The 15622-nt window shown below is 44.3% G+C and overlaps 1 protein-coding gene across 1 annotated transcript in view; it reads right to left on the bottom strand.

Annotated features, from left to right (window-relative positions):
- Positions 1-11520, bottom strand: part of TBCE (tubulin folding cofactor E) — a 66285-nt gene extending 54765 nt beyond the window's left edge. The window contains 3 exon segments of the mRNA XM_068231833.1: positions 2271-2355; positions 3475-3589; positions 11276-11520. Of these exon segments, the coding sequence (XP_068087934.1) occupies positions 2271-2355; positions 3475-3574 (185 nt within the window). The 5' untranslated portion in view covers positions 3575-3589; positions 11276-11520.
- Between the last annotated feature and the right edge of the window lie 4102 nt (positions 11521-15622).

The raw sequence follows: 15622 nt of genomic DNA, 5'->3' as shown, positions 1-15622 counted from the left end.
GCTTGTGGCAAACTGCAAACAGGACTTCTTATGCTTTTCTGTTAACAATGGCTTTCTTCTTGCCACTCTTCCATAAAGGCCAACTTTGTGCAGTGCACGGCTAATAGTTGTCCTATCGACAGATTTCCCCACCTGAGCTGTAGATCTCTGCAGCTCGTCCAGAGTCACCATGGGCCTCTTGACTGCATTTCTGATCAGCACTCTCCTTGTTTGGCCTTTGAGTTTAGGTGGACAGCCTTGTCTTGGTAGGTTTACAGTTGTGCCATACTCCTTCCATTTCTGAATGATCGCTTGAACAGCGTTCCGTGGGATGTTCAAGGCTTTGGAAATCTTTTTGCAGCCTAAGCCTGCTTTAAATTTCTCAATAACTTTATCCCTGACCTGTCTGGTGTGTTCTTTGGACTTCATGGTGTTGTTGCTTCCATTATTCTCTTAGACAACCCCCGAGGCAGTCACAGAGCAGCTGTATTTGTACTGACATTAGATTACACACAGGAAGCACTCTATTTAGTCATTAGCACTCATCAGGTAATGTCTATGGGCAACTCACTGCACTCAGACCAAAGGGGGCTGAATAATTATGCACACCCCACTTTGCAGTTATTGATTTGTAAAAAAATGTTTGGAATCCTGTATGATTTTCGTTCCACTTCTCACGTGTACACCACTTTGTATTTGTCTTTCACGTGGAATTCCAATAAAATTGTTTTATGTTTGTGGCAGTAATGTGACAAAATGTGGAAAACTTCAAGGGGGCCCGAATACTTTTGCAAGCCACTGTATGTGACAGATGTTATATTGAATATCATGCACTATTGATAATTTGTAGTTCATTTGGAAATAAACATTAAAGCACATTTCACACATGGATAAACTGAGTACCAGGGGTGGTCAATGAGATACAAATAATTTTGAGTTGATGCAAATTTTATGTTAATTTTATGCAAATATATGCACATTGGAACTGGACCAATAATATTCACTGTATACTGCAAGGGTGTCAAACTTAATCATGTAAAAGTTAAAATTTTAAACCATAGTCTAAGTCTCAGACCAAATTATTCATTACGGTACATTTATTTATTATATGGAACAATCTAAACTAAACTAATCTAAATTAAATGGCGTAATACACGATCAGAGCTATTCGTAAAATGGCGTAATACAAGATCAGAGCTATTCGGAACACTAATACTACAGCATCTTTCCAGTGGAAGGGTTTCAGTTATAAAGATAACTCATGGGAACTTGTTTGTATTGTGCATGCCCTAATGCTGGTGAGCACCTTTTACTGCACACATCCTGGTAGACTCTTTTCTTGTGGGCATCCGTAAGCTACCTGTACTGTGGTGTAACAATATTGTTGGGCATTGGAGAGTTCTTATAGGTGATTCTGCAGTCTGTAGTTTAGTTGCCACAGTTGCGGTGGATACACATCTGACCCTGCTTTTGTTGGTGCACACAAAGGACAAACTGCATGTCAGAACACACAGCCAATGCCTATAAAAGCCCTCCCTGGAAGTAGCCAGTGGTATCAGTGTTAATCAGCTCCAGCGATTGCCTAGTGTTAGTGCATTTGATGATGATGACCCGTATCCGACTCTGTTCTTGGATTACTGCCTGCTTTGACCCTTATCTGAATGATTGCTGACTGCCTTGACCCTTATCTGAATGATTGCTGCCTGCCTAGACCCTTATCTGAATGACTGCTGCTTGCGTAGACCTTTATCTGAACAATTGCTGCCTGCCTAGACCCTTATCTGAATAACACTTGGTCGTGACTGCTGCCTATGCTGACATGCTGCTCACCTCTTTTCTCTCCCATGTTTGTTTGTTGCCTGCTCTGAATTCTGTCTTGAACCCAACCTAACTTTCCTGGATGCCAAGTACTTTCTCCATTCTCATCAATTTTCAGCCAAGCATGAACTCTTTGTTCTTTCTGTCTCTGGTGGAAGCAAACAAGAATTTCCCCCCAAACTTTGCATAGCTAAAATCATTCTGCAAGGAGAAATAGAAAAATGTTTCTCCCAGCTGATGCCATTAACTGGCAGTTATAAGAAACATATGCTTGAAAAGGTTTCTACAAACGAGGCAGTACCAGCTATTAGAGCCAAGAGTGGGCTTAAAGCTGATCTGGCCTATTTTTTTTTTTTAAACTGTACACATTGCTCAATACAAATGATACATTTAATTCAAGAAAGGAACATATCAAAATGTAAATAGTGCCATTCATATTTTTTATGTAAACTATACAAGAGCTGAAAAATTACCTGCATGTAAAATATCTTGTTCCTTCATGGGAACCATCATGTTTTCCTCTCAAAGGATCGTCCCATTCTATTCCTAACCAACTTCCTAAAAGATATACAATTTCATTAAGTATAGGAAGGTTGCAACTAATTATATCTTAAAAAAAAAACAAAAAAAAAACCACACATGCAAAACCAAACTGCTCTAAATAATGCCTATGCCACAAGCTTAGGTTTACTAGTTTCTCTATGTTTTTCTTCTCCCCTGTGCACGTCCTATAAAAATTTGTCCCGCCCCCATAATGTCACAACGTCATGCTGCCACCGCTGCACTGATTGGCTGCTGGATCCCCGAAGAATAGCTGGGACATGGAGATCCCGGCGGCTGAAGACAATGAGGACAGCATTGGGGAGAAGTCTGGATCCCGCTGCGCAGCGCTGGATCGCGTGTGGGAGGCCAAGTCAGCAACAATCATCTTGGCGGATGTCTGGGGCTCCTTGCTGATATCTATTTTCAGAGTTCTAGAAATCTTGCGCTTATGGCCAGGTTCAGGTTTGTTTCTTACAGAATTTGTCTCCTTGTACTTCAGTTCTGGACATTGTGAATCTCTTGGAAATGGCAGTGTAGCCCACCCCCTTATCATGAGCCCCTACTACCTTCTTTCTTAGCTCCAGACTGATTTCTTCTGAATTGGTTATTTTCAAAAAGGGAGTCACTCATTTTGGGACATTGGGTGGAAATCTATAACAGTATGGCCAGCTTTGTTGTAATGGTACCCATCCACTCATCGCTTTGTGACATTATCATACGGCGGATTCGACTGCTCTGATCAAATCGGCTAGAAATCGATGCAGCAGGTAGCATAATCGATTCACCAATTGATTTCTGGCCAAATTCGATCGATTTACTCAATCGGTCCGGATGGAAAATCTAGGTTGATCGGCTGTTGGCAGCAGATTGATGGCCCATAGTGTTGCATTGGATTGAATAGTGCAAGGCTGCATTTCAATGGATTTTCAGTAAAGTTCATACTGAAATCTATTGGAAATCTGTTCCTAGTGTGTGGCACACATCAGATAGATTCCTGTCGGATTCTACCTGACAGGCATCTGATGTTCGAATCTGCTAGAAATCTATAAGTCTATGGGTACCTTAAAAGCACATAAGAATAGAAGCATGCAGGATAGATGCAGTTTTAGAATGATTCTACTAATCTTTGGATACCTGAAGTGGGTGGTACTGTTCCAACATAACGCACTGTTCCATATTCCCCATCGCAAATGATCCGTTTACCAACAGGTTCACTGCAGACCATGTCAACCATTACGCCTGTATGCACCTAAAAAATAACAAACCTTCATTTGTGATCCATAGATGTTTATAAACCCCTCTGATAATAATTGTGAAAAACAAAAGTTTGCTTTCCTAAAACAGAAAGAATTTTGCGATAATTCAGGTTGGAGTGAGCTTGAGATGTCTCCCAGAGCAACACTGCTGAATATATGCAAATTAACCATCAATTAATTAATAATAATTGTGCTTAGCCTATCTAATATGACCAACTGTGGCCAGGAGAATGTACATATTTAGCTTCAGGTAAATCTCTACATCAGAACGGCTATAATCGCTGTTCTCTAATTTTAGCTTGTAAAACTGCACAACAGACTATGGAGTGGTTGCCATACACTGAGTAAACATAATTTCAGTGCCACCTTTAAAATGAGTGTGAAGTAAAAAAAAAAAAAAAAAAAAAAAAAAACCACACACAGAAAAAAACCCAGACACTCATCTAAGGAGTCCTAGAGCCTTCCAGTTCCTCATGCTTCACCAATGGATCGGAGACTGCTCTCTGTTCCGCTGCGGGAGGCTTCGGTAGTCTTGCCGAGTGCTCCTAAAGACGCGCCGCTCTGTACTGCACATGTGCATTCTGGCAAATGCACAGTACGGAGCGGCCCATCTTTGGAAGCACTCGGGCTCCTGAAAGCTGCCTAAGCAGATACAAGAGCTCCCAGCTGATATATATTGAGGTTTAAAGGTTCAAGATGAAAAATAAATCCCATTTAAAAATATACTAGTGACCTTAGCCCGTTTAAAAATCCGCCGCCGGCACACGCGCGCACACCCGCCCGCCCCCCTGGCCCGTCCTGCTCTTGTCCCTGCGGCACATGTGCAGTTGCGCAAACGCAGGGACACACACACACAGGGACAGGACGCAGAGACACAGGGATTTTATTATATAGGATTAAAAACATCATTATGTCCCAACGGAAGAACCCTGAAAGACGTCTTTATATGCCTAGATCATTTAAAAGAAGGTTTCACCTTTAAGGAAGAGGATGACATAGTACTTCTGGCATAGATGGCATAGTACTTCTGCGCCTGCTCAGAACACTCCAGGCTACATGAGCACGGTCGCGAGAGGCACAGCCACCAGCTGGGATTTGACACTAGAGATAATCTTTTGGGCAGAAAAAAAAATCTAAAGTCCCCGATGGCTGTTCACATACAGGGGGTCAAGAACAGATGGGTGGACTCTCTGAGCAGGGGCCCTATAATAGAAGCGGAATGACAGCTCAATCAAGAGGTATTCCAACAGATCATGGACAAATGGGGTTGGACAGATGGGGCTGATCCAATACTTGAATACTAGACCTATTTGCAACACCCAACAATGCGAAGGTGGAGAACTTCTGCTCCCTTCATCCGACCTCCCCCATAAACTGACTAGATGTCTTAACAATAGAAAAGCTGCAAGCTCTACTTTATGCATTTCCACCTTTCAACCTGACCCCGAGGGTCCTGAGGAAAATAGAGGGCTCACAAGCGGAGGTTATTTTCCTAGGGTCCTGGTGGCCCAGGAGAGCCTGTTCCCTTACTTCCAAGCACTGGTACTGAAGGGGCCTTGGCATCTAGACAGCAGACCGTACTTATTAGTACAGGGGAATGTATATCACCCGAACCTGCAAATGTTGAACCTAACTGCCTGGATCCTGGAGAGGAAATTCTAATAGAACAGGGTGTTTGACGTAAAGTAGCTGCTACCTTAATTAATTGTAGGAAAATTACTACTAGAAGGAAATATACTAAGGTTTAGGAGGCTTTTTCTTCCTGGAAATAAAGAAATAGTATCAGGTTGAACAACCTAAAACATATTTTGGAATTTTTACAAAGTGGAGTTTATATGGGTCTGGCAGTTAGCACTTAGAGTTCATGTCCCTGCATTATCAGTTTATTTAAATAGACAGTTGTCTAGAGAACTTTTTGTTAAGAATTTTCTTATTTCAGTTTCAAGGTACCAGCCAGTGCTAGAACAGAACCGCTCTCTAGTATTAGATTTCTAAACGACTAGGAAATAGATCCACAGCAGAGACCCTATTAAGGAACTTAACCATTAAAGGAACCCTAAACTGAGAAGGATATGGATTTTTCCTTTTAAAATAATACCAGTTGCCTAAAGGCTCATACACACATCAGACTATAGTCTTTGGAAAATGAAAGATCACAGACCAATCTTACCCCCTTCCATGTAGTATGAGAGCCATACTCTACACAGTCTTTTCTATGGAGCTGAACTCCACATCAGAAAAAAATCTTTGCAAGATGCTGCACACACAGATGCTGTACAGACACAAAAGATCAGTATCTGCAAAAGATCTGTTCCTGCCAAAAATCCATTCCTGCAAATTGCAATGATAGTCTATGACATCTGCACATCATCATACACACATGATTTAACTGACATTCATCTGCAGATCAAGTAATCATCCGCAGATCTGAAAATCCATCCTGGTGGATCTGATCTGCAGATGAATGTCAGTTAAATCATGTGTGTATAATGATCTGCAGATCTCATAGACTATCATTGCAATTTGCAGGAACGGATCTATTGGCAATAACAGATCTTTTGCAGATACTGATCTTTTGTTTCTGTACAGCATCTGTGTGTGCAGCATCTTGCAAAGATTTCTATCTGATGGGGAGTTCAGCTCCATAGAATAGACTGTGTAGGTATGGCTCTCATACTACATGAAGGGTGATAAGATTGGTCTGTGATCTTTCATTTTCAAAAGACTATGGTCTGATGTGTGTATGGGGCCTTACTCTCCTGCTGATCCTGTGTCTCTAATACTTTTAGACACGGCTCCGCAAAAAGCATGCAGATCAGGTGCTCTGACTGAAGTCAGACTGGATTTTCTGCATGCTTGTTTCAGGTGTGTGATTCAGCCACTACTGCAGCTAAAGAGATAAGCAGGACTGCCAAAGAAATGGTATTGTTTAAAAGGAAACATCCATATCCCTCTCAGTTTAGGTTTCCTTTAAAATAGGCTTCTTGGCAGCGATAACCTCGGCCAGAAGAGTAGGCGACATCCAGTCATTATCTATCAAGGAGCCATGAATTCATCCTGACAGGGTAGCCTTCAAGCCAGATCCTGCTCATCTCCCCAAGGTATCAACAGCATTCCATTGGACACAGGAAATAGTTTTGCTATCCTTTTCAGCTAATCCCCAAAATGAAAAAGAAGTAAGATGGAACACGCTAGATGTGAGAAGGGTGATAGTAGGTTATCTAGTATGTACGCAACAATGGGGAAGATCCAGTCATCTATTTGTGTTTTATGTGCGGGCATCTAGGGGATTACAGTCATCAAGGGGTTCAATAGCTAGATGGGTTAAAGAACTTATAACATGGGCCTACAGGGATTCAGAGAGGGCAGTTCCTACAAGAGTCACAGCCTACTCCACCAGGTCATTGGCAGCCTCATGGGCAGAAAGGTCTGGAGCATCTCGAAAGCAAATTTGCAAAGCAGCAACATGGTCTTCCCATACTACTGTTACGACTCATGCATAACCTTTTCCTGCCCGCTGGTGGCAGCATTTGCATGGACTGCCGGGACTTTCATTGTGCCACCAGCAGAGGACTCTGTGGACTGTGAGCAGCTCTAATTTTCTACAATTCATCATATGCATCCTGTTATCACTTGGACTATTTAACCACTGCCTCTTCCCCCTGCTAATTGCCAGAACTTTGAACTCCCAGGTCTGAGTTTCTGGACTTCCTGGTGTCTGATCCTTGCCCTGATCTCTGTTTATGCCTTCCTGTTGCCGAACCCTGTTACTTCTGAGACCTTCCTTTTGCCTTATCCCACGTACCGTGCTTTTTTGATAACCTGTTGCTGACCTTGCTCTCCTGCTGACTCTGATATTTTGCCTAATCCCTTTTGTACTGTGATTGTGTATATATTTTCTGTATATATTATTGTGCACTTAATATTATTGTGCACTTAATTAGATAGATAGTCAGGTGTTGTATATATTTGTATATATTTGTCACTGCTTCCTGGGTTATTTTTATATATTGTGTGCTGTGCATATGTTTGTATGATATTTGCATTTACGCTTGTATGTATGCTTGCATTATTGCATTTGCAATAAATCATTATTTTTGCACCTTATTCCCTGGTTCCAGTGTCTGTATACTGCAAACTGTGGTCAAACCCTGTTTCTCCGTTCAGGCTCCTGACAACTATATTCATAAGGCATTACCGTGTTGTATTGTTATCAAGCCAGGATCAGAGTTCCAGTCGAGTTTCAGTTAAGCCGTCATCCCTCCCCTAAGGTAAATTTCTCACTGGTCTCAGCAGGAGCCATCCTGGAAGACAGTGGAAGAAAGTCACAGCTGCTTACCTGTAGCCGTGTTTTGGCGAGTCCTCCAGGACGGGTCAGCTACCTTAGATCCCAACCATATTTTGGCCTCAATTCACTAAACATTACCGCATTCGGTAATGCAGAAAACAGCTGATTTTACCAATCACCTTCCCAAATTCCAATTCACTAAAACTATTACCGCACAGAAAATTAAAATTACAGACTAGTGAGGTAACTTATCAACTTGTGTGGTAAATACAAGAAATGTAAACTCACAAAGATTAACGCATTCGGTAAATGAAGCAAAAATGTTCGGTATATTTCTCCAGCTCTGATCAGCCAATAACTCACTCTCTTCATGTGGTAACATATTGACGGATGACAGCCAATAGGTAGAGACACACAGCCCTGCTTCTCTCCTGATTTGGTCCCACACCCTGGAAGGTGGGACTTCGCTCTGGAAGAGCAGGGGAAGGAGACATTTTATATGGCTTTTCTGCATCCCTTTAGATGTGAAAATCTGTATACTCTTATAAAGATATATAGCTGGTAAGTGAGAATTACCGAGCAGGGCTTAGTGAATTGAAGCATTTATGTATTTATATGCTAGGTTATTATAAGGGGGTGAACATGGAGTATATTCTCTCTTTAAACTGAGGGAAGAAGGAAGGTGTGGCCTTTTATAGTTATGATGTCATTAAAGAGAACCTGAGGCGGAATTTGTAAATCTTAATAGGACCCAGAAGCATGTCATGTGCACAATGACATGCATCTGTGTCGTTCTATCGCCGCTGCTAGTCCCCCCTGCTCTGCTGTCCCCCCCTGAAAAATATTGCCACGCTAGCTGTCTGTTTACCTGAGGCTTGTCAATCAGCCTCCTCCGCATTGCCTCCTCCATTACAGGCTTCGCCCACCGCCTGATAGCTTCCTCCAATCGGAAGCCAAGCCACGACCCAAGAAGTACTGACATTGCTGCCTCCATTACAGGCTCCCCCGCCACTCCCCGCCTCTGTTAGCTTCCTCCAATCGGAAGCCAAGCCGCGACCCAGGAAGTACATGGACATTGCAACAATATGTTCATTAAGGCAGAAAAGCTACTGTGTTTCCCCAAAAATAAGACAGTGTCATAAAGGGGAAGCTTTGTCACGCAACCAATTAGGCGGTGGTGCTGGCACCAGACCGGCCAACCATAGACTCCTCCTGCTCCTTTTGCTAACAGTCAGCTACTATATGTCACTACTACTGATCAAGTGCAGGATTTGGCCAATGACAATGCCGTGGTCCTGCCCGCAAGACCAGATTGGCCAGTACACCAGCCTAATTGGTCGCATGTCAAAGCGATGGTGAATGTAGTGTGCATGTGGACCTCTTGCCGGTGATGGAGTTTTAGCATGCATATATAGGGTTTAGTGAGGCATATATGGATACCACACCGGCTCTTCCTCTGTGGATTGCAGTAATGTACTGATCAGGCTCCCTGCCCTGTCATCCCTGCACACAGCTGATAACTTTGCTGTATGCAGGTATGACAGCACCGGTACTGCACTGCTCTGTCAATGCTTGCTCGGCTCTTCCTCTGCTAGGGCTTATATTTTGAGAATGCTCAAGATTGCAGCTTGGGCTTATTTTCAGGGCTCCCACTGTCATTTAGCAATCCAGCATGCGGAATTGGCACTAGTCTAGTTTGGGAACCCAGAGGGAAACCTCAAAGGGAACAGTTCTCCAATCACAGCACTCTCTACAGCATGTAGCGTTGTGATTGGCCAAATAGTGTGGGGGCATAGTTTACTACAACCTGTGTGAAACCTAGCAGTTTGAGAGGGTGCAGTCCACCCAATCATGTTTGCAAAATTTCCTTATGAGGACACACATCACCAGCCAGCGCCTGCGCAGTCTATTCGCCAAACCTCCCACGACCAGGATCTAGCTTGGGGACCTATGTTTTTTTTTTTTTAACGGAGGGGGACAGAGAGCTGGACAACAGCAGAGCGGTGGTGAGGGTGATGCCCAAAGATGCAGACAACAGCCCAAAGCGGCAAAAGAAAACCCAGCAAAATGTGAATGTGCATGGTATGATTACCATGCACATTCAAACCTTGGTATACCGCCAAACCGGTATACCGCAAAAACCCTACACACAATGCAATTTTCTGTCAAATTGATGGTCGAATTGATTATTTCCGACAGATCCGATCTGAATGCCAATCGTTTTTCATCAATTTTGTATAGTGATCAGAAAACCGATCAGAAAAATTATTGGAAATCAGATCGGACCTTTCTGAAATAATTGATTCGACCGCCCATCTGACGGAAAATTGCATCGAGTATACCGGGCATAAGATTGTCAGGCAGCTTAGAATTTAACAGCTGCCAGTTAAGTTGCCTATACACTCGATTTTCTCATTCAATTCCTTGCAGATTCGATGAATCTGCTAGGGAATCGATTACTAAAAATGTTAGATCGATTGAATTTTAGTTGATTTTGACTAAAATCGTTGAAAAGTATGGTTCGGACAGAATGGAAGATTTAAACAATTGGGGGCAAGGAAAGAGCATTGGCGGATTGATGGACTATAGCTTTGCCCTGCATCGAACAGTGCAACTCGGCAGGATTTTCAATACATTCCCTTCTGAAATCTATTGGAATTTATTTGCAGCGTATGGTAGGAATCGATTCCTTCTAAATTGATTCTTTTAAGAAAGAAATCAATAGTTTTGGAACATTGGGTGGAAATCTATAAAGGTGGCCATACATCAAGCGACTTGGCGGCCGATCAACCATGAAAATCGAGTGCCGCTATGCCAGACCGACAATGCAACCAATTTCGGGCCAAAATTGTTTGCATTAATTGGTCAGACATGCTGCAAGATGTAGGGGTGACTTGCTCGATCGGGCGTGCGGCGGTAACAGTGAACGATATCGGGATTAGCGATGAACGCAACAAAACCCCCAACGCTGTCCCTCCCAATGTTTAATGTGACCCCTGGCACCCAGGGCACTCTATACATTACCTGTCCGCAGCAGCAGCTGCCTCCGGGCTCCCTCCGCTGTCCAAACACGCGCCCTACGTGGTTGCCTAGTAAAAAGGGTGCATATGTGACCTAAGTGTATGGCCAGCTTTAACTGATCAGCAGTCTGTGGCCACGTTCCTGTTCAGCAAAGATTTGCATATCAAGCTAACAAATATACAATAGTCTGCTACTGAACTGCCATCAGTCATGTAGGCTCTGTTGTAATGAGGGAGAAGAAAGGTATTCCAGAAGCACAGTACTGTACCGTAGATTTAACAGAATAGGGCACGATAAAGAACAAGTGTCAGCCACACTACCCTAGAAAAATAAATAACACATATATGAGTAGATAAATACTTGTACTTACATATGTACTGCACTGTCCACGTTATGATTTCTGTGAATTTTATAAAGGAATAAAGAGAAAACTATCCTAGGCAGTTTCAATCTTGGTTATCTCAGAATGAAACCAGTCTCGACATAATTTCCTTGCTTTTTTTTCTCCTCTAACTGTGTATACCTCCCATCCTCCCAGAGTCTTCAGACACTCCCACTGAGGTCTGACTAGGAAATGCACTGTGAAATGTCATCAGTGTGCGACTCTGGTTTGTTGTGGAAACAGACATGCTTTGCTTTCAGAGGAGAGCTGGTCAGCAGTGATCGTTTTTCAGTAGCTGCTGCAAAGGGGGAAAGCATTTTCAGTTTCTTCTGCCTCCTTCTGTCCGTATGTCCATCCAGTCTCTTGTAGAGTATTTGCAGCAGTGGCAGAGTGAACTGACTGCATTTCATATTCTTTTCATTTCCCTGTCTTTTTCTGTGCAGGCTGTGGAGTGTCGACCCCTAGAGCTGTGTGAAAGCATGTGCAGTTACAGACTAGAGCAAGAGAGGAGTAAGATGAAGAGATACAGCAAGGTAGTGAATTTCGCAGCTCCTATTTCTCAGTTATATTTTAGTGGTGGCGTAGTGGTTAGCGCTCGTGCCTTGCAATGTTGGGTCCCCGGTTTGAATCCCAGCCAGGTCAACATCTGCAAGGAGTTTGTATGTTCTTCCTGTGTCTGCGTGGGTTTTCTCTGGGCACTCCGGTTCAGTGTTGCCAACTCATCCCTTTAATTACTGACACATATGAATTATACAGGTTTTGTGGCTAGGTAGATGCAGTTAAGGCACTGATTATGTGCAAATAGCCCCAGAACCTGTATAACTTAGATGTGTCAGTAATTAAAGGGATGAGTTGGCAACACTGCTCCGGTTCCCCCCCCCCCCCCCCTCTAAAAAAAAATACAGATAAGTTAATTGGCTTCCCTCTAAATTGCGGAGCAGTGCTTTTCAGCGCTGCTAGATTTGGGCGCAGCCGGCGCCTCCATAGACTACAATAGTAATCACTCCTATTGAAGCGCTCAGTGAGTAACGTCGGCTCCGTCAGAAGACGGAGCCGAGGTTGCTTAAAAACATAATAATTCGGCCTCCAGCAATCGCTGGAAGCCGAATTATTTCATTCCCCCACTATCCATGACGGCCTGGAGGGGGAATAGTAATTAAATCGGGCCGGACTTGTGCAGAAGCAGGATCAGCTATATACCGCTGTATCCTGCGCCCAAGTCTACCGGCGCCAATTTCAAATGTACTCCTAAATTGGCCCTAGATGATGATATATACACAGCTACACAATACATACATAGACATCATTAGATGTCACACACAAAAAAATTAAATGAAAATAAATGCCATTTAAGTATTTATATAGCACCGACATATTACGCAGCGCTGTACAAAGTATATTGTCTTGTCACTAACTGTCCCTCAGAGGGGCTCACAATCTAATCCCTACATACATAGACAGATTTCATTCTTAAATTAATCAGGATAGGAATTGGCCTGCGATCAGATAGAAATCTGTCCATTGTCAATCTGCCCATAGACTGCTAGATGTATGGGCACTAGAAGAAAAAGATGGATGACTGAACTTGTATTGTTAAAGATGGTGATGCTCCAACCTATGTGTGCTGGCCTGTCGGTACATTCCTTACATCCCTCTTTCCGCCATCACTCACCTTTCTAGGCACCGTTGTTGCCAAACTCTATCCATGCCTCCAACTGGCATCTCTCCTCTGCTGGCTTGTCGGCGAGTACTATAGTTGGTGCTGGAGATGTCATGCCCAAACATTTAAAGGTAAGTGATGCTGCTCTGCTCTTAGCTGGGGGGACATCAGGCAGAGGATACCTATACTAGGGTTATAATACAGCTAACGTTAAAAACGTTACTAATGTACCTACTATACCATGTCTGAAGAAATCTGGCTACCTAAGTGGGGTGGGGTGTGATAATATTTCTAGTATATAGAAGGGGGAAATGTCACGTTTTTGGGGTTTCTAACATCACATTTAAAGTAAATCTGTAATAAAAATCTGGCACTGGGGGGTACTTACCACAGGAGGGGAAAGCCTCTGGAATCTAATCAGGCTTCCCCCGTCCTCTTCACCTTCCAGGGTCCAGCGCTGACAGCCCCCGAACCCCAGTGAGGCAAATAATTACCTACTGTGATCCAGTGCAGGTGCAGTAGCAGCTTTCCATTCGGGCTAAGGCAGAAATAGCCAAGCCTGGTCGGGTTTGCTCTACTGTGCAAGTGACTTGCACCTGAGCAGTAGAGGACCCGATCAGGCTTGGCTATTTCCGGCCTGAGCCAATTGAATAGCTGATGCTGCACAGGAGCGCAGATTTTAAATATTTTTTGCACGTGGTGTTTGGGGGCTGCCAGCACTGGACCGCGGATGGTGAAGAGGACGGGGGAAGTGTATTGAATAGTGAATTATCAGCTGCGGTGGATAACAGTACCACCGCAGCTGCTTCTGGTACCCTGCCTGCCAGTCTCCCTGTGACTCAGGCGTCTAGCACGCCGAGGACGGGCGTGGGTGGTCGCCGCTTGTCGGCTGCGGGGGATGATGGGGCCACCGCGGGCATTGCTGGGTCCCTGCCTGCCAGGTTTGCCGCGTCTCAGGCGTCTAGTACGCCGGGGACGCGTGTCTCTACTGTTCTCAGGAGCACATTAGCGCGTGCGTGCGCTCACCATCAGGGCCTTTATGCCAGGAGGAGGCGCGTCAGCTGACCAGCTGGTCGGCTGACGTCAGGGAGCACGTTAGCCTCTCCTGATTGGCTGATGCTGATGGGCGTGGTTGGAGGGTCTCCTCCGCTTCTTAAGCCTCTCGGCTTCACTTGCAATTTGTCTGCTGTTGTGAATACTTCGTGTTAGCGCTCAGACCTTAGTCAGTTCCCTAGTGTGTTAGAACCGGCAGGAGCTGGGAATTCACACTAAGCTTAGGATCTGCTTGATAGCTTAAATTGTACTAATTGTGTATTTTCCATATGTGTCAATGGCAGCACGGTCGGGTTAAGTCCCGCCCACTTGACCCCCATAGGACCCTCCCTATAAATCTCTCCCTTCAGCTCCCCCCCTTTGTAATCTTTTTGTCCTCGTTCATCACCTGACTCCATGGACCAGACTGCATGCTGAACTACTATCAATACTTTCACCTTCCTACCTTACCATCCAGGTCTGGCCCGCCTGTATGAAGTTCCCTGCACAGAGTTTAAATAACTCATCGCACGGGGAGATACGCTTCTGGCCGCGGATTGGGGAAGCAGCATTAAAGTGAACCTCCGGACTAAAAATCGACTCAGCAGCACTGAAAAGGCTTGGTGTTTCTTTAACAGTTTCACAGCATCAGAACTTTGTTTCTCTTATACAAGCCTCATTTTTAGCTGCACAGAAGAAAACTGCCCGGGCTTTTTTCCCCTGATGCTGTGCAAAGCATGATGGGATTTCTGATGTTGTTGATCTCGTTCTGCTGTTTTGGTGCAATTTTTTTTTTTTTGACATTTTGAATTTGACATTTGAAGCCTAGCGTGTGCAGCTGGGAGGGGTAATCAGGACACAGGACAGTTGGAACTGTGTCTCCTGCTCCTTGTCACCTCCTTTCAACCAAAAAGATGGCTGCCCCCATGACAAAGATGGCAGCCCCCATGAATCACAAACATTTGCCTGTTCTTTTAAAACAGGGTGGGTAAGAGATTATATTACCTATCTATTCTAATTAACATAACTAATGTAACTTGATGACAGAATGTTTGTTTAGGCTGAAGTTCCCCTTTAAGGTAAACCCTTCTTGTATCCCCGTACCTGTAAACAGCTAAACGTTGTCGGCATCCTGCTCCCTCTCCTGCCTCTGTCTGCTCGGAGCGGCGTGGCGTGCGTTCCAGATGCGCCCCATCTGAGTTCCGCATACATCACTTCCGCCTCCGCCTCTCTCTCTAAGCCTATGCGTAGCTTGGTTCGCATGCCTGGCGTAATGACGTAGGCGGCGGGGGGCGGTGATGCGCGATTGGAGAATCAGCTGGGGGAGGCTTATTTAAACCAGCGGTCGGCAGTCTGGCGTGTTCCTGTACAATGGAGGACACGCTGCCAGACTATCCAGCCGACTTTCTTCTGGGAGGCCAGGTTTCCCTATTTTCTTTACCAGGTTAGGTTCTGTATCTTTTGCCTTCCCTCACCTAGTCACACTACAGTAATTAAGTCTGACACTTATCTTTTCCTCTTACAGCAGAAGCTGTAACTATGGAGCAGGACCTGCCACATATAAATGACCAGCCTAGAGCTATTAGGTAGGAAGGGAAGGGGGGAAGCCTGTAAGTATTTTTCTTTCAGGAAGAGTGCTGAAA

The sequence above is a fragment of the Hyperolius riggenbachi genome, chromosome 4 (genome assembly GCF_040937935.1).
Source record: "Hyperolius riggenbachi isolate aHypRig1 chromosome 4, aHypRig1.pri, whole genome shotgun sequence".
Taxonomy (NCBI): Eukaryota; Metazoa; Chordata; class Amphibia; order Anura; family Hyperoliidae; genus Hyperolius; species Hyperolius riggenbachi.
Note: the sequence above shows the minus strand (reverse complement) of the source record. Positions and strands in the feature narration are given on the sequence as shown.